At 39.2% G+C, this 25,619-nt stretch overlaps 1 protein-coding gene across 1 annotated transcript; it reads right to left on the bottom strand.

Annotated features, from left to right (window-relative positions):
* Positions 1-682: 682 nt before the first annotated feature.
* On the bottom strand, positions 683-21,778 carry ranbp9 (RAN binding protein 9). The gene is made up of 14 exons (XM_067474984.1): positions 21,029-21,778; positions 17,701-17,812; positions 15,198-15,250; positions 13,150-13,317; positions 12,810-12,832; positions 9,066-9,250; positions 7,622-7,734; positions 6,951-7,059; positions 6,098-6,252; positions 5,721-5,874; positions 5,090-5,211; positions 4,725-4,876; positions 4,316-4,427; positions 683-3,688 (listed from the first exon to the last, which is right to left on the bottom strand). Exons 1-14 carry the CDS (start codon positions 21,243-21,245, stop codon positions 3,558-3,560), a joined length of 1,806 nt encoding a protein of 601 aa, XP_067331085.1. The 5' UTR covers positions 21,246-21,778; the 3' UTR covers positions 683-3,557.
* Positions 21,779-25,619: the final 3,841 nt, after the last annotated feature.

Genomic DNA, 25,619 nt, shown 5'->3' with positions numbered 1-25,619 from the left:
AACCCCATGAAGTCCCTGTAAACCAATCAAAGCAGGAGACAGATTTCACCTTCAGGCGTCACGCAGCATCCAGACAAGTGCCTTCATCATCATCATCGTTGTCATTTTTAATATAAATCTTTTCACCCTCACACAAATAGCACATTTTTTTTTTTTTTTTTTTTTTTTTTTAACTCCAAATGGACACAGTCAGCAGTGGACAACTTACTGGTTGACATCTTCCTTATACAGTGAGAACTGGCTAAAAGGAGAAATAAAGAGCATAAAATAAGAGACATCTAACTTGATCTTACCACCACTTTACTATGACATGCATAGGTTTCAGACCTTACTCAGACAACAGACACTTTGCCTAAAAAGTTTTCTAAACGATGCCGTGACTGCTTGTAGTTTGGGGCGGGAAAAAAAAAGAAATTAAAAGTTAGAGAAAAGCTTGGTGTCACCGTGAGGAGAAATGTGATCTCTGGAAATATGGATGGTGTGTCAGCAAAAGCCGCGGGATTTCAGTTTTCAGCATGAACAGGCCTCGAACACAGCTGCCTATAGCATTTGGTACTTTATTTTGTAAATGTAGTCACAGTGCAGGTGACAATACTGGATGTTGCGTTTTTCCCTTAAGGTTCCTCTTCCTCGCTGGGGAGAGGAACCTTGCCTCTGAGGGCTGAAGGATGGCTGGAGGATGACTTGAAAGATAATTTAGACGGCCAGCATTGCAGGTTGATGATCAACCAGCAACACAGCCAGTCTGAGGTTGACAAATTAAAACACGTAACGCATTTGAGTTTTTCCACTACTCTAAAGCCAAACTGAAATCTAAATTAAGCTTCCTGTTCTGATGCATGCAAGCATGATCAAAACAAGTTTTACACTTACTGCAAACATAGCATGCCTTATTTTGTGCCTCCTACTTGGGGGGGGGGGGGAGTTTTGATCAGATGAATCTGTCAGCGGTTAATGAATATAGTTCACAATATTGGATCAGTTCAATGATAACGAGCCATTAATCCGCTGAAGGCAGAGGATGGAATTAGGGGTTAGGACGACCCATAAGTGCGGTCGAATTCATTTAAATTTTTGAAAATAAGCTTTTTTTTTTACCACCAGACTTGGCTGCAGCTCAGGAGTTATTAGGTGGAATGTGCTCTTCCAGCTGTTCAGTTTTGGTTCGCTGCAGTCAGAAATAGCGGTTGATGCCACAGCGATGAAAGATTTATTACTGTTAACAGAAGAAGAAAAAAAACAAAAACACACAACCCTGAACCTCAGTCAAACAAACAAACAGAAATCACTGTGAATTAAGGGCCATCAATGGTTTTGGAACTTCCCACATTTCTCTGTGCCATGAAATCTAATGTTTCACTAATGTAATGACTAAATTCGGACAATCACCACTACAATTAGATCCATTAACGAGTGGCGACTGCCACCATCACAACTAAATCCTCTTTTCTGCAGAACAAAGTGTGCGGCGGCTGCCGATGACTCAAATAAATACTAACATCTAGTGGGAGCAGGTGGTACAGTCAGTAAACTAGGTTAGCTAGTCTTGTCAGCTTCCACTTTTCATACGCAACCACAAAAAACCCCCCCAAAACTTCTTGTAAAAAGATAAACATTTAGGAGCTGTTGCTGCAGGCCTGGGATCATTTCATCAGGAACACACAACACAAGCTTTAACATGGCTTCTAAAAAAAAGTAAACATTAGCAAAAGGTGGGAAGAAGACTCCAATTTTCAGTTTAAATCAAAGCTTTGCTTAGAGGCTATTTGCTTGTTGCAACACACAGACAAAATCTACGGTGAGGAAGGGGTTTGTCAACGTGGATTCTAAACTGAGGAGGAACAAAGGGACATTTTGGCTCCTGAGTTCTTTGAGAGTTAAGGATTAGCACAGACATATATGAAAATAAAGATTGTTTGCATCAAGCCTGCTGTGCTACCAAAAAAAAAAAAAAAAACGGGTTGAGTTGCAGGGTTCCTACAAATTATTTCCATTTCAGAACATTCAGGAGTGTTCAAGTTTTTTTAGTTTTTTTTTTTTTAATACCTCACAGCAAATACCACAACATTTAAAAAGGGATCTGGAAACGGTCAAATTTCACCTTTCCACCTGCGTAGGAACCCTGGAATAAACCAAAACATAAAAACAACTAGCACACATCAGGGATCACTGGGGTCAGTACAAACCTTAAAGGATTTTTTTTTTTTCAATGATTTCCTTCCATTTGTTAACTAAATATCTCACTCTAATGATATAATTCCATTTTGTTAAATTCATATATAAATATTGACATGTACACACACTCATCACTGGTAATCGGTGGAATCGGGACCTTTATTATAATAAGTTGGTGAAACTTCCTCTTGCTGGCGCTCAACAAATATTCTGTGAAAGTAACAATAATTAATATAATAATAATAATGGTAATCATCAACGTCTGCACCATGCCTTGTAAACCTGGAAAAACTAAAAACAAAACAAGAGGCAGATGACCGCACCCTCCACACCCCCACATATACACACACACACAGACACACACACACAGACACACACACACAGACACACACACACAGACACACACACACACAGACACACACACACAGACACTTTGCCCATAAACAAAAACAAAATAAAAGATTAAAAACAGGGAACGTTGAATCAAGGTTTTAGATTTTCTCTGGCTTCTTCGAAGTCCCGAGTCCACATGCGTCCCACACAACTCCGATGCCCTGAAGTCAGTGGAGGAATTGGGGGAGGGGGTGGGGTCGGTGCAGAGTTGCCGTTGACAGAGCCTCTTTTTCAGCTGGAGTTCAGCAAAGCCTCTGTGGAGATGGACTAATTGTTTTCAGCATTGGTTCGGCTCTGCGCGGGGTTTTTGTGTGTGTACGTTTGCCTGGTGAGCCAGGTTTACAGGGACCACTTTAAAGGGGTGGTCAGCCAAGGCGATCGCTCGTCTGTTTTCTTTTGTTATGGTTTTCTTATTTATCCCAGTTTATGCGTTTCCATAGTAATTTTTTTTTTTTTAAGCAGTCTGTCCATCTCAGTTTGATGCCAAATCCACACGAGTTCAACAGCTTTTTCAAATTGGCTACTCTTGGCCGGCTCCCTCGCTGTCAGTGAGGACAATGCAGATGCAGCCTCGGGGAGCTGTAGGAGGGTGAGCAAGGCCAACCCAGGTGGAGACGTAATTTTCCTATTTACGATGGAAAGGGAGGTGGCGTGGTTTAAATGTATGTGACACTAAAGACCTGCCCAGAAATGACTCCTGGTCCTTGTTGGTCTTTGTGTTAATCAGTAACAGCAGAAGTGAAATGGTTAATATTGTACTACTTGCTAATGTACAGAGGAGCCGATCCTCAGCTAATACAACCACACTGATGGGGTAGACACTTCTGGACAGGTCCTCAGTGTGTGTGTGTGTGTGTGTGTGTGTGTGTGTGTGTGTGTGTGTGTGTGTGTGTGTGTGTGTGTGTGTGTGTGTGTGTGTGTGTGTGTGTGTGTGTGTGTGTGTGTGTGTGTGTGTGTGTGTGTGTGTGTGCGCGTGCATACAGATGGGGCTAGTGCAGGTAATCGTCCACAGAGGCGAAGGCGCAGGACCCACTGCCAGTCCGTGCCATGATTGCGAGGCACTGGGCGGCCTGACCCACAGCCTGGGCCAGAGGGGGCTGCTTGGGCAGGTTGTGAGTCTCTGGAGAGAAAGAGGAGTCCAAGTTAGAACAATGTCAGGTGGATGAGCCTTCAGTAAACTTCAATCTTTTTTTTTTTTTTTTTTTTTTTTTTTTTTTTTAATTCAAAGCTGGATTGTTTGTTTTTTTTTTCCAAACAATTTAAACTAAGTCTCCTTTACATCTGGTTTCTCTTTTATGAGAATTTAATAATGTATATCAGTAGCTCAGGTGGGTCCAACGTTATGGACTCATAAAGGCCTTTAAACTGACAGCAGGGTCTGTGGATTGTAGAGAGTAAGCAGGAACTTCGAACGGACAGTTTTTTTCTGTAAGGAGCACAAACAAAACTGCTTCCGTTGTTTGGCGTCTGACAACAGAAATTGAAGATTCAAATAACAAACAACCTCAGCATGTGAGGAAATCAGTTTGCTTTTAGAATTGGAGTGGACTGACCCCTATATTATTATTTGTAGGGTTCTATGATTTGTATTATTATTATTATTACTACTATTATTTTACATCTTACAATTCACTGTCCTGCAAACAAAACTAGACCAACACAGAGGTGGTGTTGCAGCTTCTCTGAACCTGAAACGTTTTTTGACAAAAACATTTAATAATACTGACGGCGTGGACGGCTGACCTACCTAATATTGCACTGTTGAGAGTGGAGCACACAGGCTCTCTCTGAATGGCGTCGAGCTGGTAGCCAACTGGGCTGTTCCAGGGGTCCGAGTAGGCCAGGAGGCTGAATGCATCCTGCAGTGACAACAGAGTGATCACACTAAAAGCACAAAGCTTCAGACCATCAATGTTCAAAGTTTGGAACTGATAATGTGCAGATTTTGCTGTGCGCTGGCCTGACAACTTTGCTAATAAATGAACACCCTGAAAACCAAAACCGAGTTTTGTGTGTAGACTGATCAAAAAACAAAATGGACTGGAATCCATTTTAAGAACAGTCTGAAAAATAACAATGTGAACAATGTGAAAACGTTGACGGCGTCTGAATGCTTTTCAAGGTGAGTGTAGAGAATAAGCACAGTGATTTCTAACCTTGAGCATCTTCTTGTTTGCAGAGTTCTTGCCGCACTCACGACGGAGGTGTTCACTCATGCTCTGGAGCTCCCTGCCGAAATGGATCATTCTTTCAATGGCTGCCTGGCTCCCACCACACAGCTGCCTCTTGGACTGAGTCGATTCCACCTCTGCAGAATATAGGCAGTATATCATTTATTAAAAAAAAAAAAATAATAATAATAATAATAATAATAATAATAAATAAATAAATAAATAAATAAATAAAAGGGGCCTGTTTTAAACTTATGCTGAACGTGATGTGATATTTAAAATGGAGGGATCTAGCTGAAGCACTCATCAACTGACTGTCACCAGTACACACAGTCACACACTCTACCCACCCATGTCTGCATCGCAGTCGTCAGGCTCTATGGTGTGTTTAGAGCTGCCATTGAGAAAACCATTTGAGGACGATTCTGTCACCCCATTGGTGAAGTGGTCAACTTCCATGTCCACATCATTACTGAGGAAAAAGAGAAACAGTGAGTATCTGTCACAGGCCATTTGAATGGATTAAAACATTAAATAAACCAGGGTTACAAACAATAAAGAAGATGGGGGTATTTACTGGTGTTAAATGATTCATGTCCATAACTTATGATTTTAGTAGATTGTTGATTTGATAACAAATTCAAATTAAGATGCTATGAAAATCCCTGTTGAATTTAAAGTCCGTATTCATTGCAGACATTGTGAAGAACCTATACCTGAAAAGGTGGAAACACACCTCCTTTGCCTCAACAATCAGTTAGGAATGAAACACTTATTACTCAAGGCTCATAATGACAGTGCACTATGGCCTGATGTGGTCCCACGCATCAGTACAGCGTTGAGCTGATTCTTTAATCCTGTTCCTACATCAACCTTCTATACTGAGGGAAGCTTCTGCTACACAACCATATGCCACTATTCAGTTTTGTAAGCAAATGAAATGAAATGCAGTTTGTGTTACTGTGGTTTTTTTCTTAGTACCTGCTTATGGGCTGTTGACTGCGGCTTCCATTGAGGCCAATGTCAGATGCTGGGAGGATGGAGCCAGAGCCTTGGGGGCAGGACTTGTGACTGTGAGGAGAGGAGCTGTGGCTCTTATTAGACGTCACACCATTACAGCAGTTGCTGTCAAACCCTAAGATGAACAACACAATGAAATACAATCAGGTTTTAAAAGCAACGTACATAATTGGGAAGGTTTGCTGATGAGTCCCCTTAAATCTTAAACCAGATAAAGGTTCATTCACAGCTGTCAGTCCATCCAAAATGTGTAAAATGTGTCATAATTTGTAATGAGAGTGAACTTGAGGCCTGTTCCGATCTCCAGTGTGAATGTTTGGAGGCCAGTTGCAATGCACCTGTGAGGTAGGGCTGGGAGCTGCTGGCCTTGTGGCTGGGGCTGCTGAAGGGCCGGGGTGAGCCGGGATAACTGTCCTGAGACTTTGGGCTGCGACCTCCCAGACACCTCACTTCGCTGTCTGTCCCATTCACCATCTCTATGAACTGCCTCACCCTGGGGAGGAGGGAGTGCAGAGAGGACAGGAAGAGACAAGGGGATACAAAGGGAAGAAGGGAGGACAGAAAACAAAAGCCACCAAAATGAATGATGAAAAGAAAAGAAGACAATATTACAAAAAAAAAAAAAAAAAAAACAACAACAGGCAAAGGAAGATGAGAGGAGGGGGTAAAAAACAAAAAACAAGCCAACGAAATAAAAACACAAAACAAAAAAACGGGTATTCATTATTTTTAAGTGAGTTGGAATAACAAGTCCAGAGTCATAGGAAGGAAAAGTCGTTTGGGTCATTTTACAAAAGGTAATGAAATCTAACAAGGTTTTGATCAGGATAAGCCTCAATATCAGTAAAATCTTCAAGAGATGTCTGGTAAATGAAAGCAGCTTCTGTTGTCTGTGAGACATTTCTTGCCTGTTTTGAGAAGGGCTCCAAATCTGAGGCTTATTCAGTTTAAATTTCTCCATAAAAACTCTGGTAAACCATGACAGAGGTTCCTCTAAAAATAAAGGAAAACCTTACTCAGCCTAGAAAAGCCCAATTTTTAAATTATCTATTCACAGTTAAAAAACACAATCACTAGTTTACGTGTATCAGTTTTAATAAAGCCACAGAGGTGTCCACTTATTAAGAAGGTGGGACTTTTTTTCCAATCAAGTGTGAAAACATTTAGATTAAATTTCAGACGTGGTCTTACTTGAGCATGAAGAGAAGGTCTGGATTCCTCTCCAGGAGGTTGGGGTAAAGCTGCTGGGTGGTCTCGATGGCCTCACCCATTCTACCTGACAACACCAGCTTTTGGATCTCTGCAAACCAATAGTTAATAGGTCTACAAGAGATAATACTTTTACCGTGTTTATTATTATAATTCTATTTTTAATGTTGATGCTAAATGTAATTAAAATGACAACATTTTATTCCATGAATTTCCGTATGAACAGGATGGGGACAAGCTTGCAGAGGTGGATGTGATTTGTTAATTGCAAAAAGTTTTTCTATGCTCATGAAGCCGTTCAGTGACTGTGTTCCGTATGGATGCATCTAATATTTCTCTTCTAATTTATTCAGGCTTTCCTTTAATTTGTACATCTCTACATGCCACACAGGATTTTCAGCCTCACATGTGACTGAATAGAAATAACAGAAACCATTAAAACAAGTCCTCTTAGATCCATTCTTGAGCAAAAATAGGAAAACAGTTATACAGACAAAAGGAGGAGGACTGGAAGGATTTCTGGGTCACACAGCATAATCAAATAAATCTATTGTTCTATACACGTACAGACATGATACTTATCATCACATTACATTCTGTTTTAGTCGAGCATCTGCATCATTTAGAAACATCCAAAACACAGGAGGACTCACTCTGTCGATTTTTGATGGAAGCCAACTCCTCGTGCACAGCCTGGTTGGTGGATTTGGCAAAAGCTTCAGCTGTGGCACAATAACTGTGGTGCACCAGGTATGAAGCCACCATCCTGACAAGAAGAGGAAAAGCAAGAGCAAATCAGACCATTACACTTTACAGATAAAGAACCTCTCATAATTTGATCACACACACACACCTCTTAATCTATAACTTAACAGAAACCTGGTTAATTTCTGTGCTGTATTTGACAGAGAAAAGGTTGTTTAAACAAAGCTACATCTGATGAATGTTTTTTGCTTTTGTGTGTAACGTACTGTACTGGGCTACACGAGCAACAACATAACCATGTGCGTGATTATCCGAACTTAACTGTCCTGGTGTAGAACATGCTTCAACATCCATTTTGGTTTTATCACAACTTGAATCAGGACGACTGAGTAATAAACAGTTATGACCAAAAGCTGCACAACAGGCACAAAAGGGGCCTGGATGTTTCCAAGGTCAAGAACCATCTTTAAAAACTACTTTAAAAAAAAAAAAAAAAAAAAAAAAAACACAATTATCTACAAGTTATATAAACTAATATGGTAACAATTGTACCAGTCACCTTTGTTTCATATCCACATGTTTCATATCCACACATTGATCTTTTAACTCTGAGTGTTTATCTATTAATTGATCACCAAAATCATGAGAGCCAGAAACATGTAAGAAACACAACTATGCTTCAAGTATGTCTGTAAAGGATCAATGTTGCTCCGTCCTCTGACTGTTCATCATGTTACAGTTTCACTACAAAAGACAACTGTGTTACATCCAGCAATCTGATACAAGCTTAAAACTTCCCATTTTTAATTACAACACCAGGCAACTTTTCTGGCTAAAGCCAGAAACTCTGCACTCCGCTCCGTCCCTCAATCCCAAAACTTATCAAATGGAGATTAAATCCATTCAGGGCAAGCAATCATAGCAACAGAGAGCTAATCCCATCAGGGCAAGGCATGGAGACAAACCGAGTCCCGGAGCTTTTCCTTCTGGATCACAGCTCCCTCCCTCTCCCTCCAACATGGCGGTGGTCCATGGGGGCCGTGATCCTCGTCATGCCAGCAGATGTTGGTGTTCCAATACAAACTGACATTGTTTTGAATCCATTCGCAGCACTGTTCTCAGGTTTAAGACACATTTTCCACCACCAAAGCACCATAATCTCTGCTTCATTTGAATAAACCTCTCTTCCCATCTGTGTACTGTGATCTCCACACCCAAATACAGTTTAACACCACAAAAAAAAAAAGGGCACCTAAATCTGCTAGTAATGGTAAAAATTACATCAGAAATAGTTGTCAAAATGTGTTGTATTATCATGTAAGCCAAGTTTTCCCAAAGTTATTGCATCATACAGGTTTACAGAGCAACAGTTCAAGTTTCTTATCCTCTTACTTCTGTATCATGGACTGCCACTCGCCCTCACGCTCTCCGATGGGGAAGTGGTCAATCTGGGCCTGGATCTTTGTCCTCCACTCACGCATGTAGTCCTTAATGTCAAACACGAAGGGGTGCTGGCCGAAATTTGCGTCCACCACCTCCCCTGGGGTCTGAAGGCCCACAGTCGGGTACAAGTTAGGCTGCAGCACACAGACATGGAGAATTAATTAGGATGATAGAGAAAAGGGAGTTGGGGGATAGAACACAAAACCTCTGAGAACACTTAAAAGTTGGTTTTATTACCTAAAAAATAAATAAATAAATCATGGTGGTAGGCTGACCCAAACTATGGCACTAAACTCTAAGCACACTGGTTTAAACCAGTGACATAAATATTTAAAACTGCTCCAGTTAATTATCATTTAGTAAATCTACACTAGTTTCTTTTTTTTTATAAAACCATATATTTGTGAGCAAACAGTTCGTGTGTTGGACTGTTTTCACTTGCAATTGAAAGCACAAGACTCAAGTATATTACCACAATCATCTGACTCCTTCACTTTATTTTGCAGTCTAGCTTTGTGTTGCCCTGAGAAGTCACTACCTATCTGTCGGGTCTGTGTTGTTTTAAATCAATGCAGAAGCAGGTAAAACTTAAGCAGTTTCCTCCTCCTGTCAATCACAACCACCTGGAGAGATGCATCATTCTCACTGCCATTTCTGTGCCCGTTTTTTATGCTGCCAATTAGTGGAAAGATGACAGTAAGGTCACGCTTAGTTTATTTTTTTTTTTATTATAAATAAAAATTAAATAAATACTAAAAACAGCACAGTATTGCCAACAGAGCTCTTTATTAAAGAGGAATAATATAATCAGATTTGTAATTTGTTGAATTTCGCCTGCCTGATCATTTGGATTCAAAGATTTAATTAGATTCAGCAACAAATTAATCAACCCCTCAACTTTAGTGTCTTGGCAGACACTGCAAGACAAAGCATGGAGTGTCAGCAAACAAACATGACCCCCCCAGAAAGGGTCTTACATGTCAATTCATTAGTCTTGGTGGGTAGAGCCATAAAGTCCTTGGTCCAAGATGATGAAATAAAGAGTAATATGATGTGAGGATGCTTGTATCGGTACATTCTACACCTTACCCATCCACGCATAGCCTTGATTTGATCATATTCATTTATCACAAAGACTCTTAAGATTTTTCATGGGTATCACTAAAGGTGCATAAAATATTTTATGCAATGCACCAACAAAGGAAAAAAATAAAAATTGTTGACTGTATGGTGTAGCAAGAGGTAAGAGGGTAAAGGCCCACTGTATAACAAAAATAGGACTAGGTCTAAAATTTGAATCAGTTCATATTTAAGTATAAAGGAACTGATTTAAATGAAAGTCAGGAGTAGGTTAGCTGTTATGGAATAAATTAGTCTACTAAAGTTCCCATTAAAACAGTAACACAAAAAGTGTGTGTGTGTCTCTTAGAGTTGCCTTTGTCATGGTCCAATAACCACAAAGGTCAGCTGTGTGAGGTGACGCACTTCACTGCACAACTCTTGAGGGACATGAATGTCTGGCTCAGAGCCAAGCCTGTTTTGCTGCTCAATGGATTATTGTTGCAGCTAAGACTCTTATTTTCTTCCCTCTCAAAACAGCTGGCCCCATTTTCTACCAAGCAAGAAGGAAAAAAAAAAAAAAAAAACACAACAACTTAAACCAACTGTCTCCCTCACATTTTGATGGGGTTATTACATGCATGAATTCAATTGGAATGAATGGCCATTTGGTGTAGGAGTAGTTTACATAATAAAGTGAGACTCACAATGAGCCACAACCGCACAAAGCGACACAAGCAGTGTCACAAACAATATTTTAAAAGGTTTAAAATGAAATGTTCAACAGCAATTTTTTGGGCCACTAAGTGGCAGCACACATTGTCCTAAGGACGTTTCGGTAACCTGTTAGCAAACAGTGTCCTAGATATGTATGTACTACACAGAACAACAGCAGCAAAATGGGGCTTGTATTTTATTCAGGGGGTGTGTTGAAAAAAAAGGCTGTTCGATTTTCAATTTAAAAGGGCTTATTTATTTTACAATGACTATGCATCTGATCAAGTGAATGAAACGGTTTGATTTAGCCGTTGTGTCTTTAAGGCATGGGAATGCAAAACAGAGGTCCATTAATATCCGGCATACAGAAAGAAAAAAAAGAAACGGAAAAAACGGTCAAACCCAACCCAAAAGATTTATTTGCAAGCATGTAAACACACGTTCATCTAAGGCCTTGGGGCTGTAACCATGTGTGGTACGGAGACATAACCTTACATACAAATACTAAACCAGAGCACAGAAAGCGTAGTGTGGCCATTTCAAATCTTATCGCTGTGTTTTCTGTATCCTCTTCAGCTGCCAGAGCAGCTAGCTGTTCAACCCTGAACACCATGAAGCCACCAACTCTGGCTGCCATTTTATGCTGACTGATAAAATGCAGGGTGTTTATCAGACACCGCTTAATAAAAATAGCTGTCTGCTTTCGCAGAAAACAAGATAACCAATGCAGCAAGCGTAAGCCAAAAATGGAAAGTTGCAGGCAGTAAAACCAAAACAATGAGCTGAAAGGCTCCACAAAGATTTGATAATCTTCAGTGAGATCGCCACAGAACTGACCCCTTTTACACACACAGACTGTTTTCCCCCCCCCTATTTACCTCATCCAAGGAACCCACAATTCTCTAATCACCAACTGAAGCGCGGAGGTTTTTGTGTGCGACACATTCTGCACACCACAAACATTTTAACAGCAAAAACATTATGAATTAACTGAAACCCTTAATTTCTATAAATAGCCTTGTGTCCCAGATTCCTGAGCAAGTCCAGTTTAGCAAACCCACATCAATGCTCTTTACAAGAGTTGTAAAGAGCATCATCAAGCATTTCATCCATTAAAACAAGTCAGTCAAGACTTTATTTGTTTACGGTTTGTGTGTGTGTGTGTGTGTGTGTGTGTGTGTGTGTGTGTGTGTGTGTGTGTGTGTGTGTGTGTGTTCCGAGGACCCTAGGTCTCCTGCTTTCCCTGTCTCATCAGGTAAAGGACATTCATGCTAGGAGGATGCTGGCTATAGCATTTATTTTTGTGTTTAAGCGCCACCTGTTGGGCCAGACGGAAGGCGACCCAAGAGTCAGCCTTTGTCACCAAGAGCTCACTGATGCAAGCTTGGTGTGTCACGACACGCAGAGAGGTTGCATGATGGCCGGGCTATGATTATTTTAAATGTGCATTTCAGACATGCAATATATATTCACTCCACGCTTGTGGATGTGAATCAAAAGTGACACAAAGATGACTGATCTTGCAGATAATATCTGTCTACACATTTGAAGTCAATTATGCTAATATTCAGCATCTGATGAATTAAGGGGTGAGAGGATGTACTGTTCTCTCACAATGAGAGAAAAAAAAACCCTGTGGCTAATTAGGCAAAATAAGAATCCTGTAAATGTAAAACTTTACTTTGAATTCAGTTTTATTGTTCTCTTGTGTTATTTCACCCTCTGGCTGCCCTTGTGTTATCTAACTTTGCCTCAGAAAATATACATATTTTTAGAGGTTAAACATTAATTTAGTAAGCTGTCAAAAACCTGACATAGGCTGGACCTGTGTAGTGTCTTACAGACCTGAATAATTTAATGGAAACAACAACAAAAAGTCCTGTACAACAAAGTAGTGAACAGAACAGGGGTACTTACTGGTAGGTCTGTGAAGGCAATACCTGCAAAAGAAGAGAGAAAGTGTCACCATAAGAGAGCGGAGTCTTTTCTATTTCTGTACATACCAGGAGGCCACAGTCAGTGTGTTTACACGTACTCCAGTAATCGGGATATTATCATCCTTCTACACCAACTGGAATTCTGTAATTGCTGAGAACACTTGGATACTGCACATAAATTCTACATGAAATCCCATTTAGCCATTGCTCAGATTTGAATTACTTTATTATTAGTGAACTTTTCCCCAATGAATATTTTCTTTGTGGCAAGACCAAAGCTCATTCAGTAAAATATACCAGCATTATTATGGGCTCTTTACCTAAGCTGTGGCCATTCTTTGTGTAGAAGCAGGTGTTGTTGATGAGGTTTACACAGCAGCCAATCACATCGCCTGTTGTAAACGTGGGTCCGTAAGGTTGCCCAGTGCCAGACGAGCAGAAGGAGTGGCCATCATCTCCGTGGTATCCGTATGAATGCTTGTCCCAACCTGAGGGATGCAAATGCAAGAGAATATGAGCATTGTGCAGGTTCTTAAACCATATTTTGTGGGGAAATATGCGCCATTACAAACTAAGCCACCATTAGAAATGTAAGCAGTGACTCTTAAAAAACAAAAGTTAATTTATGTAAATGATGTATTTTGATACTGTAGTCCTGAACAGTAACTCAGTCATTTCACTTAGTAGAGCAGCTTGTTTGTCCACAGTGACAGAAGGTCACGACTCATTCAGTTGTTTTTCTACTCTTTCAATAACCAGCATACATTTTAATTGCGGTGAGCATAAACAGAAAAAAGTCCACCATCATTCCCTACTTAACTAAGCTATATATGGGTATATTGAGTTCCAACCAGCCCTTGAAGCAGCATGAACTGTCTCAGGCCTGTTTTAACATTAGAAACCAAGTGTCAGGATTCTGTGAGTAACTGCTGAGCTGCAGAATTAATCCTGCTGCTTCCACATTCATCACTGGAAGAAAGCACTTAAATTTGCAACAGTCTGGCATCAGTTCCTCAATTAGTGAATTTTCATTAGCATCTCTCCATTGATTTGGACTCTGCAGTTTGCTGTGGGCCTCCTGTTATCTTGGTACAGAGAGACTAATGTTCCTGGGTGGGTCCAGTTCTTAAAGAGGTGAAGTGGGTGTTATGGCTCCTGTTTGTCGAGATAACCTCAGTCATGCACTGGGCTGTATTTCGTTCGTATTTCTTAATGTCGCAGGGGATGTTTTTAGAAATCTCTCCCCTAAATTAAAGTTAAACCTTATCTAGAAAATTCAGGTCTTTATAATAGGAAAGAATGTTTTTTTGTTAAACTAAAGGAGTTTTTTTTTTTAATGTTGCATCAATAATAACATTTGTTTATAGATTCTCCAAAATATCAATTAAAGTGGCCAGTAGCAACTCCACTCTCCATAGTATTATGATATGCTGACCTAATATCAAACGCATTGCGCCTCAATGAAATTAGCAACAAACATCAAGATGTTTGAACCCATAAGATTTTTAATAGTGCATCTTTAAACTTCTGGTAATAGAGGAACATGTTTATTTATCTACAGGTCTCTTAACATGGTTCATACACCTTTTAAAAAGGTCAAATTCAAGAGCTTTTCAAGTCCTTGAAAGATAGTTTACAGTTTCAGGAAATTAGATATTTGCACAAATAGACAAATATTGAAAGTGATTATCAATAAATTATCAATTATAGATTATCAATGATTATTAATAGCAGAAGAAAATAAAATACAAACTCACTTGACAAATAATTTACAATAAATTTGTAACTGACATATGTCTTTGTGTTGTGCAAACAAATCTTGATTCAACAAATAAACGTTACCGTTGGGTACGTTCACCGCTTTATCATAACTGAGCGTGTCATAATTGACATGCCACACCAGCATTGTCACACTAACACACTAAACACTTTTCTATTTACCCTGCAAATTCACCAGCTAGCGGTGAACCGCATAAGCACATAAACATTACATATAATTTTAGACTAGTTTATTTATCCACCTTCAAATCTAACAACTACTCATAATGTTGTTTATTGTGAAGGGCATACAGTTACTCTTTCATACATTTTCAAGCACGTTAGCCAAAATCCAAGGACATTCCAGACCTTTAAAACACGACATGCAATCATTTTCAAGGATTTCTAGCACCAGTACAAACCCTTACCAGAACTAAGACAGACACACACACACACACACTCTATCTGAGGCTAATCGCCAAACAAATGCAATTTCCATCCAGTATAATAAACGGTATACACAGATAGTGACACATTCAAAGAGAGAAAATTCCACTCACGACAAACAAAGGCAACAGCAACAGTCACAAACACAAAAGTGTCATCTTACCAGGGAGTCTGTTCATGTTTACACCCTGAGCTGAGAGTCCGATGCCCATGTACCTGTGGAGACAATTGAGAATTTTTGTTACTTTTTTTTTTAAAAGGGTTTAGAGTAAAAGACCAGCCACTAATTACTGTACATCTTCACGATGAAGATTCTAGACACTTCAACAACTTCCATATTTTAAATTGTCTACAGCCACAATACTGGTTGGTGGTATTAATAATCTGCACACAAAAAGTAGTATGGATGAAAAACAGAACCCTTATATTCATACACCATATTCATGGTGCCAAGTAGGCTACAATTTATCACCCAATATCTAGCATGTCAACTTTGCATTAAGAACTCATAATGCTCGATATATCTGTTGAACAATGCTGTCTTGTGTTTTCAACATTCTGATGGGCAATATGCAGTGTTTCTGACATCTTATTGAACAAGAAGTTAATCAAGACATAATACCCAGCAGATTAATTCGGTAATAAAATTTACTGTCATCCACAGGCCTTATAGAGACACATTTATTTCCCTCTGGCTTACGCAGTGGACTGACACACCAACTGACCCTGCCCTCACCCACTCTAAAGCTGCCTGTGGGGCTAAGCGTTGCAAAATATTTAATTACACTTTTTAATGATTTTTAACTCTTAATTTACAATATGAAATGGCAGTTTGGAGATCATTAAAGTGCTTAGAGATGTTGAGTCATCTTTAAGGGTTCAACAGATTGAACACGACCAGTGAAATTATGTGAATTGTGGCTCTGTTACTAAGATGGAGCTCCTCGGCTGACTGAAGGCTCACTTTAGGATAACAAATTGAAGACTTTAATCATGCTTCCAGTTCATTAGACTTTTTGGTGTTATGTCATCTCTTGTTAGGAGTTTTCAAAAAACAACATATTTGCTCAATGGAAAAATTACTCATTTTGACTAATGACTCCATCATATTGCATAGTCAAGACAGTTTGTGGTGTCAGAGTTACCTAGAAATGTGAATTGTACCGCATTTCGAGTGACCACGGAAAATACCAACATAGCAGGATTATAAACTTGTAAGAATCTTATACATAAAAAGGAACAGGAAAACTGGACTAACCTCCTGTGGCGTCTAATTTGTTTCTTAAGAATAATTGCATAATCTCACAAGAAGACAAGATAATCAGGGCCTCCAACAAGAGCCAAATTTAAAACTAAATTTAGGGGTGACTGTAGCTCAGGTGGTAAGTGGTTTCATTCCTGGTCCTTCTGCCTACATGTTGAAGTGTCCTTGGGAAAGACACTGAACCACAAAGTTGTCCCTAGTTTCTGCTACTTGTAAGTTGCTTTGGATAAAAGCATCTGCATAATGACTAACTGCAAATGTATTTCTTGATGACTAAACTACAATGTATTGCTATACATTGTAGTTTAGTTTAGGCTACTTTGACTCTTGAATAACAAGTGGCTACAATTAGAGTGAAAATGCTCCAGGGTTAAAGTGCATGTAAACCCAGATAAGACTAGCCAGTTGTTTGGACTTAATTGTTACCGTTTTTAAAGCCAGGAGCAACTCAAACCACTTTTCACAAAGTGGTACATGAGTAGCTTAATAATCATGACGGTCAAGTTTGGAAGCTATTTATGCAATTTATAAAGATTTAAAGTCATTAAGATCACTAATGGCTCCATGAAGCTGAAGCTTTATCGTGTGTCAGAAAATATGTTCTACTTCCCAGGGCTGTCTGTGTGGATGTGGCGTTCGCTGTCCATTAGCCCTGGGCTGTGCTACAAGCTGAGTGCTAACAGTAGGCGCTTTTAGACCAAACTGTTTTAGGGGCTTCGTTCTGGGGACTAACGCCTAGAGACGTTACACACAGAACTCTTCATATTCAGATGATTTTCTGTGTTGGCATTCACACAGCCAATAAGAACTCAGGCTGCCCGACAGGTGGTATTAATTTACATCTTCTTATATTGATTTGTAGTGAGTCTGCAGACTTTTATAATGTGAAATAAAATGTGTAATTTTAACTTTCTCTTCAGGCAAATGGCAGTAAAAGATGTCATTTTCAACTCTGACACCAGCTTTTATCTCTCCAAATTAATTTTAACATTTTAAAATGCCGGCAGTAAATTGCAGAAATAAGGCTGTTCACCTCCCTAGGAATAAAGGCAGACACTGGTCGCCCACTGCAGAGATCGCTGCCATCTCGCCTGACAAAGCGGAGAGATCCACATCAAATTTATAATTCTGATAAATTGAGCCCATCTTCAAAATCTAAATGGGGACTTTCTCAGGTAGGCTGTTGAGATCACTTCTGGCAGCCCTAGGAGAAACCTTTAACATCCAGATCCTCCTTATAATGTCTTCTTATAATATAGCAAGGTTAATATCTGAACATTTCTATGGTTAGCATGTAACAATTTGCACAATAGGAGGCAAGTGTGTTAATATGCTGATATGGTATAAAATATAAACATGCTCTGATCTCTCTGAAATGTTATGCTTCGTTCTGTGTTCTTACCCATCTCGGCCTTTACTGATGATCTTCACCTCAAAGTAGTAGACCCCACAGGCAGCGGGGATGGGGTGAGTGGCCCGTACAGATGCTGCATCTTTAGGGGTTTTACCGTGACCTTCGTGTGAGGGCAAACAGAGACACAAGCAACAGGTTGTAATCAGAAATGGATAAGTTAAGGATCACTGTATAAGCAAAGAGCTAGAAGAGTATAAAAACATTATTTTATGCAGATGATGACCAATGTAGAGTCTATTTTTCATCAACCATTTTAAAATTAAATTTAAAATTTATTTTAATCAAACACCAGTTTAGGATTGTATGTAAATTTTAGCAGGGGCTGCAGTGGAGATATTTAATCCCTAAAGCAGATCAAACCATTTGTTTAAGAAGCAGAGAGCATTAATAGTTTGTTCGTTTCAGACCACACCTGCCAGTTATTTCCATACAATGCAGGAACACTATGCTGATGAGATACCGGAGTTGTTGCCAAAGTGAGCCAGAAGACCGTTTTTGCATACTATGAGGGTCACAACCCATCAAGCTGATGGTGGCCAGCATCAGGCTGTTGGAGTGTTTCTGTTGAAGCAGGTAGTCTTCGTCTGTGCTAGATCTTTGACACCAGCTTGATTTGTAGTAACCCTAAAAGAACTAAACTTAGCAATCTAAGGGCCAAGACACACCAAGCTAATGGTCTGGTAGGGGGGGGTGGGGGGGGGACTACCAATACTCTGATCCCAACAGGAAGATGTTTGGCTTATTCGACAGCTTCGCCCATCGGCGTCCGCACGTCAGTGAGTGAGAACACTGGCTGTCAATATTTAAATAATAATATTTTTTTTTTGATTATTATATTTTATAAATAGTTATCCTTAATTGATCTAGATAAATTATGGATCTGTAACGTGCCTGACTATCAGTGAAAAACAATTGTTGCACCGCTAGAATTCTGACTGTACCATGTGGAGTTGGCATCTTCTTCCCCGTGTTTACGTGGGTTTCTGGGTCCAAAAACATGCGTTAGGTTAACTGGTGAATCTAAATTGCCTGTAGGTGTAAATGTGAGCGTGAATGGTTGCATTTCTCTGCTGTGTGTTTGTCGGGCACTGAAATAGAGCAACGACCTGTCCAGGGTGTACACTGCCTCTTGTCCAATGTCAGCTGAAAGGCTAAGGCTGAAAGGATAAGCAGCCAAGATAATAGATTGTTGGGTGGATGCACTGAAGTACTTATGTGATTCACACAGTACTTACATGTGCCACTAACATATTCTTTTGCAATTTAATTAACCACCTTTTTTTATAAGACAATATTTATTCAGAAGTTAATTTGCAACAAAAATAGAACCCTGAGATAGTATCTAATGTGTTTTCATGTATGAAAGAAAATTAAATATTAAAACAAACTCTAAGAATCCCAATAATTTTTTCCTTAAACCCTTTAGCACTAAGGAGGCATGTCTCCCTTCACAGTTAACATGGTTATTTAAATTGTATATGATAATCTGTCGATGCAGTTGAGACAGTTCGAGATCTGAATGATGCGGCTTTGGAATATCTAGGTCCCCCATGATTCTGGACAATGAACTGATGCAGGAAAAAACAAAAAATAATAATAATAATAATAATCAGAAACAGCCCAAAAGCAAGTAACCAAATTAACCACCCAAATGAGATAATGAAATAGACTAATAAATTACCTGCAGGAATAAAAGAAGTCACATCACCTAATTTTGTTTTTCATATTCTGTTATGTGTACTGTAGGATTTTCAAAAGCTATTGGCATATGTTGGGTAATATGACATTTTCATAATATTTATAGTGACATTCTGTCAAACAACTAACCCCTTCGTGTAAGTAATGTGTTAGTTGTTTTAAGATGCAACACTATTTTTAGATATGTTCTGTAGACATGTAAATTATATTACCATGTTCACTGGCAGAGCATTTCAACAACTACAGTTATTTCATAGACAACTGATGCAGTTCCTAGCACTCTTATTATGTTTGTTGTTTTTTATTCACCCATATGATTGACAAAATGTAGTACATATATTTGCATGTTTGTAATAATAAAATTAACAACAATAAAAACAATGGTTGTTTATTATTATTATTATTACTACTACTACTGTTAATCATTTTAGCTCTACTCTTTAGGATTGTATTAGCTCGTATTTAGAGATACAAGGAGACAAATTATAGTTTTAGTAAAAATAGCGGAAGATTCAGTTTTTGGAGTTTTACATTATAAATATATACAAATTGACATTTATATATGCCTAAAAATCTTTTGACATTTTCAGTTTTTTGTGCCAACATAATTTCCAACCAATCGGCACTAAACCACAGGGACACTGACATATTAAAACATGGTGAATTACAAACAGCCTAAATTGTTAGCTTAGCTTAACACTGCTGTGATGAGGTGGTGTTCAAAAAGTTTGACTGTGGATTTCTGGCTTTACACCATGGGGACAAAGATTCCAACGTTACCCAACATTTACATACAGCTGCTGTAGGACACTCTTGTGAATTTGCTGTACAATTACAGAACAATCTAGTTACAACAAGGAAGAGTGGTTGCAGAGGGACACCCAGATCCAGAATAGAAGAACACACCCAGGAAGCAGAGTTGCACCTTTTTTTAAACACAAGCCTTTTCTGGTAGGCCTGCACCAAAATGCTCCTGATACCTTTGCTAAGTAACTAGTCAAACCTGAATGTCAGATAAGATACTTGATATTAAATCCTCATCACCAAAGAATTACCTGTGCCTATCCTACCTCACAGGAAGCCTAGCAATTCCTCTGAGTAACTCAGGCTAATCATGCTATTTGACTCAGTATTTCCCGTCATTTAATAAACACAATCATGCTACATTAGCCTACCATGAGGGCTTTTTAGCTCTAGTCCATTTTTGGCTAAACGTTATGATATGATTATGTGACTCAAACTGAACTCATTCAGTCTTGTGTTTAAGAAATATTCTACATTTACATGCAATATTCACATGTTCGTAAAGATCTTCTGGGGGATCATGCACCGTTGATGCCCCTCAATGACAGTTCGTAGAGCTGACAAACTGGTTAACAGGTAAGCAAGAAAGCTAACGAGCTAGTAGGTCAATTTTGGCTGTGGATACACCTCGCCAGCTGGTCGGGTTGCAAGATGTCCTCTGTCTTGTTGCTGATCAAGCTACTAGCCTAGCTTACTTTGTTTTTAGCCACAGCGGCAGTTGGCTTTGAACTGCTAACCGTCCAGCTAACGTGAGCCACTTAGCGTTAGCACTGGACAACAAAGTGCTAAACTTGAGTGTGTCTTTGTGTCATACCTTTATAGTGTACACGGAGATTGTTCTGAGAGAGTCCAATGTAGCTGAACTTGTCCTTTGGACTCCAGGACCGAGGAAGCGGAGACTCGTTTTCATTAACGGCTGGATAGAGCTGTCGGAGTCGCTGGTTGAGCCCCTTTTCCTGCTCGTTCAGAGCCGAGTCTCCGTGGACAACAACCGACATCAGAAGCCCACAGCCCGACGACTGAACAGACATGGCTACGACACTAGCTTTAGTAAAATGGCTTGTTAGCAACAAGCCAGAGCCCCTTGTGTCACTCAGTGTCAAGTTTTAAAGAGGGGGTTAGCAAAGCTAGCTAGCTAGCTGGCTAAGCTAACTGGCTTCGCTGGTCGTCGAGAGGCAGCCAGAGCTGGTTAGCCAAGTAGCTAACCTGGCTAACGCACTTAGCTTGGCCAGCAAAGGCAAAGCGATCGCTGGAATGGCTCAGGTTGACATTAGGTGACACAAAGCAAAAAAATAAAGACAATAAAAGATGACTATCTTTCCACCCAGGATATGAAGAAAGTAGCTAAAAGGCAGGGGAGCGAATCGTTGGTTGGATCAAAGTCACAAACAGCGTTACGCTAGACGGAGCGATAAAGTATAATGAGCTCCGCTAGCCTCGATCTTTTGTTTGTTGTCGAAGCGTTATCCGCAAAGCTGATTGGCTGAGAGCAGTTCCACTGACTTCTTATGGGAATGTGAAGTAAATACACGGAGTGAGCCGAGGAGGTGCAGCAGAAAGACGGCGGTGCGTGCAAAAGGGGCAAGAACTCACTAGGTTCACAGGGTGCAAACATCAATATTATGCATCGGCATCTATTCTTAAACATTATCAATGTCACTCCGTCTAAATCTAATAATAATAATCTGAATTACCACTTTGTTGTGGTTGTCAATTTATTCAGCATCGACCTCAATTATATTCGCATATTTAATAATAAGCAGGCTATGATCAGGATCTGTTTTTCCTTTTGTGTATGGACATCTTTAACTGTCTTTATGTGAACATTTCCGGTTTCTGTTGGTATTGCGTATTTCTTTTATGTTCAATGGAAAAGAAAAAATGTTCATTACAAAGCGTTCACTTTTGAACTAGTATTCCAAAAGTCCATCTTAAAATCACAACGTAATCTCACAAACACAAACACATATTGTGACCACATGGCAACTTATACAGTAATGCAACACTCTTTAGAATTATCCCTGCTTTTGCATAAATATAACCTAAAACATAATCAAATTGTAAGTTGAGTCCTAAAACTTGACTAAGGGAAGCCACATAAATGAACACGACAAAAAATACATGTATTCATATTTTTAATGTCAATGTAAAGGATAAAGAAACTTGACACATTAACTCAATTAATAAGTCTAATGTTCTGCTCTCATTTTTATATTAGGTTCCCATTTATCAACTTTTAAGACTTGAATGGAAATCTGACCGTGCTTTAGTTTATACTGCTTAGTGCACACTAGGCTAAATACTCATATACCCACTTCAATCATACAGCAACTCTATGTACATTTTATATACTGCAGTACACACATTTGAAAATTGCAATAAAGCATATATTACGTAAAGCAGAAGCTTGCAGTACACAGCACATTAGTTCCATAACTGTGAGTCATATAAAACATTTTATTGGTTTAATTCCAATGTTTGGAAACTCCCACCCTTGGAAATACATAATTACCTGACTATGTTTGTCCAGCACTAATGCTAGTTTGTTGTGGATACTAGCAGGTACATTTTTAGTCCAATACATTTACATTATAAGAACTAACATGCATTCACAGCCGTGTTAAATGCACATGATCTAACACTCTCAGAGCTGCACACAGCACAGCAGTAACTAAGATTTTGCACATGTTAAACTGTAAGAACAACCTAAAGCAAAAAGCTTGCAGTTCATCCAACTGCGATTTTACTTATCCTTTTGAAAAGCCCACTAGCCTGAGTGCTCCAAATGACAGCGCTTCGTGTTTTGATTCTCAGTAGGTTGCCTCTTAAGTTCGAACATTCATATAGTTAAATGCAATGCTGGCTCAAGTTGTTCATATTGTCACAGTTTAAGTTTTGTTTTCCCACCCATTTGATAATGGCTGTAAAGCCATTTGATAAATACTCTGCTATTGCTTTGACTGTCCTGTCGTCTGCAAACATGCACGTATTTGATTCCTGTCACTTATGAATTGCATTTGTTTCATCATCATCAACATCATAAACAATAGAGGTTAATATAGCACTTTCCTTTATGACATTTTTACCCATCGTGATGAAATCTTTGTTAAGATAAAACCAAATGTTAATATTTTCTCAGTCTGCTCTATTTATATCCAGAGATGCAGATTGTTCACAATGAGGGAATTTAATTATAAGATATGTAACCGAGACAACAATAATAAAAAAGATGTAATGTTCCCCGTGAGAAATTTCTTTTCTTTGGCATGTTTACTCTTATCAGTTTACCGAGCTTCATTAACTTGCTGAGAGACAAAGTGGAGCATTCAGTTCTTTTTGACTTCCTGGTTCCTCGAATGCTGTGTGAATCATGTTCGTATGGTGATGCTTTTAAAACCGCTCCTTTCAGGTTTAGCGTTGCACTTTTGTCACAGTTAGTATTTGTTACATCAACTGTGGTGAGCTAGCGCTGGGTGTCTCGCTCAGCCTACCGGGCCGGTAGCCTGGGATTGTATCCTGCTGCTCATCCCATTTAGCTACCAGGCCGCCATTGTTGCCCTTGCCTTCCTATTCCATAACTGTGTTTTGTGGAATCTGTTTCCTTACATGATGTCATATTTTGTGAGATGCTGCTGTGTTTTAGTCTTGTCAATTTTTTGGTTTGTGTAATTCATGTTTGGCAGTAAAGCATTTTTCATGTTTATCTGTCTTTTAAAATTTTTGTTGCATTTGTTTTGTTATTGTAACAGCTCTAATCACAGTCATGATGTGTTTTTTCTTTTTTTTTTCGTTCTTTCTTTTGAGTCCAGCTCCGGCAGCCCATGAATGTCCCTCTCACCAACATGTGGGAATGTTCACTGCTTCACTGAAAAGGAATCTGAAATAATGTTACGCTCCCTTTAGGGAAGCACTTCCTTAGATTCAGAGTACACTGGAAAACACAGATAGAAGCAGGGCTGTTTATCATCAGCAAGACGTGTGTTGCAGTAGCAGAGCAGGGACACTATGTACTCGGAACAGATCCTCTGTGTTTGCTTTATAGTGTATTCGGCTTGGACGCATGGTCGGGTGGAGTTTAACAGCTATCGTGACAGTGATGGAACAAATAATATATATTTCACTGCCAGTAGATCTTATGTTTAAACAAGGTAGTGGAAAATACACTGTTTACTTAAGTACTTATGTACAATTTTGAGATACTTGAACTTGTTTGTTATTTGACTTCTATACTCTACTACATTGATTTGACAGCGTAACTCTCTGTCTAAAAATGCAACCTAAATACAAATAAACTAGATTGTTAAAGATTAAACAAGTAATTTAACTTTTCGTGGGACTCTGTATAATCTGCCATGTTTGGCACGTAGCACATCCCAAATCAACGTGTGGAACATGTTCCGCTGTGGCGACCCCTGAAGCGACAAGCTGAAAGCTATTGATCCATTTGAAGCACAGGCCCACGGTACAATAAAATAAGGGTTAAGTCCAATTTGCTGATACTTGCTGATATTACTTATTGTATTTTTCATACACACACTTTCTTATAGCACATTTTTGAAATATACATTTAAGTATCTGAGGGTTCTATTTAAAATGTGGTAAAACATCAAGTTGCAGTACAGCCTTTACAGAGTTGGACATGTTATTTACACACCTGCAAAGTCTGTCATACTATTTGATGTTACAAGAAGTAGAGGGAAGAATTAATTTGCTCAATTTTGCATCAGGAGAAATCATAGCCGGATTTTGTTACCTGTATCTACGCATATGATCGCGCTTTATGATCAACCATATGCGATGTCTGTCCTTCAGAGGTGGCAGGAGTACACAAACTAAGCACTTCATTACAAGTACGTGCTCTAAAATATACTTTAGGTACAAAAGTACACAGTGTATTTAATCTTGGGGTTTCAATCATTATTATTTCAACTAATACATACAAAAAACCCAGAGACTCTAGAAATTGTTCTCACCCTGGTTTCACTTCAGACAACACCAAACAATGACAGTCTGACAGCTTCATCTGACATTCAGATTCTTTATGGAAACACTGCTGTGGCCCTTGTATTATCCTCGGACACAACAATCTGAGCGGCAACACTTTGATCTGAAGTAGAGGGGATGATATCTGCCATTTAAGTTCTGCAGTTCAGAAACATTCTGTAAAGCTACTTTTAAAAAAAACTGTATTTTCTCTCTCTATTGATAGCAACCAATAAGAACCGTGAGAGTTTGGTCCTGCCATCACATTCTTATCAGTGTCTTTCCGCATATTTAATACAAACACTGACAAACTGATTGATCACACTGGATGTGAACTCTAAGTGGAAGGACGGGACACCATAAAGGGCAGGAGGGGAAAGGGAGAGCTGTTGCGGCCCCCTCTGCTGGTTCAGCAGAACATG

Source organism: Channa argus, chromosome 14 (genome assembly GCF_033026475.1).
Source record: "Channa argus isolate prfri chromosome 14, Channa argus male v1.0, whole genome shotgun sequence".
Lineage (NCBI taxonomy): Eukaryota > Metazoa > Chordata > Actinopteri > Anabantiformes > Channidae > Channa > Channa argus.
The sequence above is the reverse complement of the archived record's forward strand: the minus strand, read 5'-3'. Positions and strand labels throughout refer to the sequence as shown.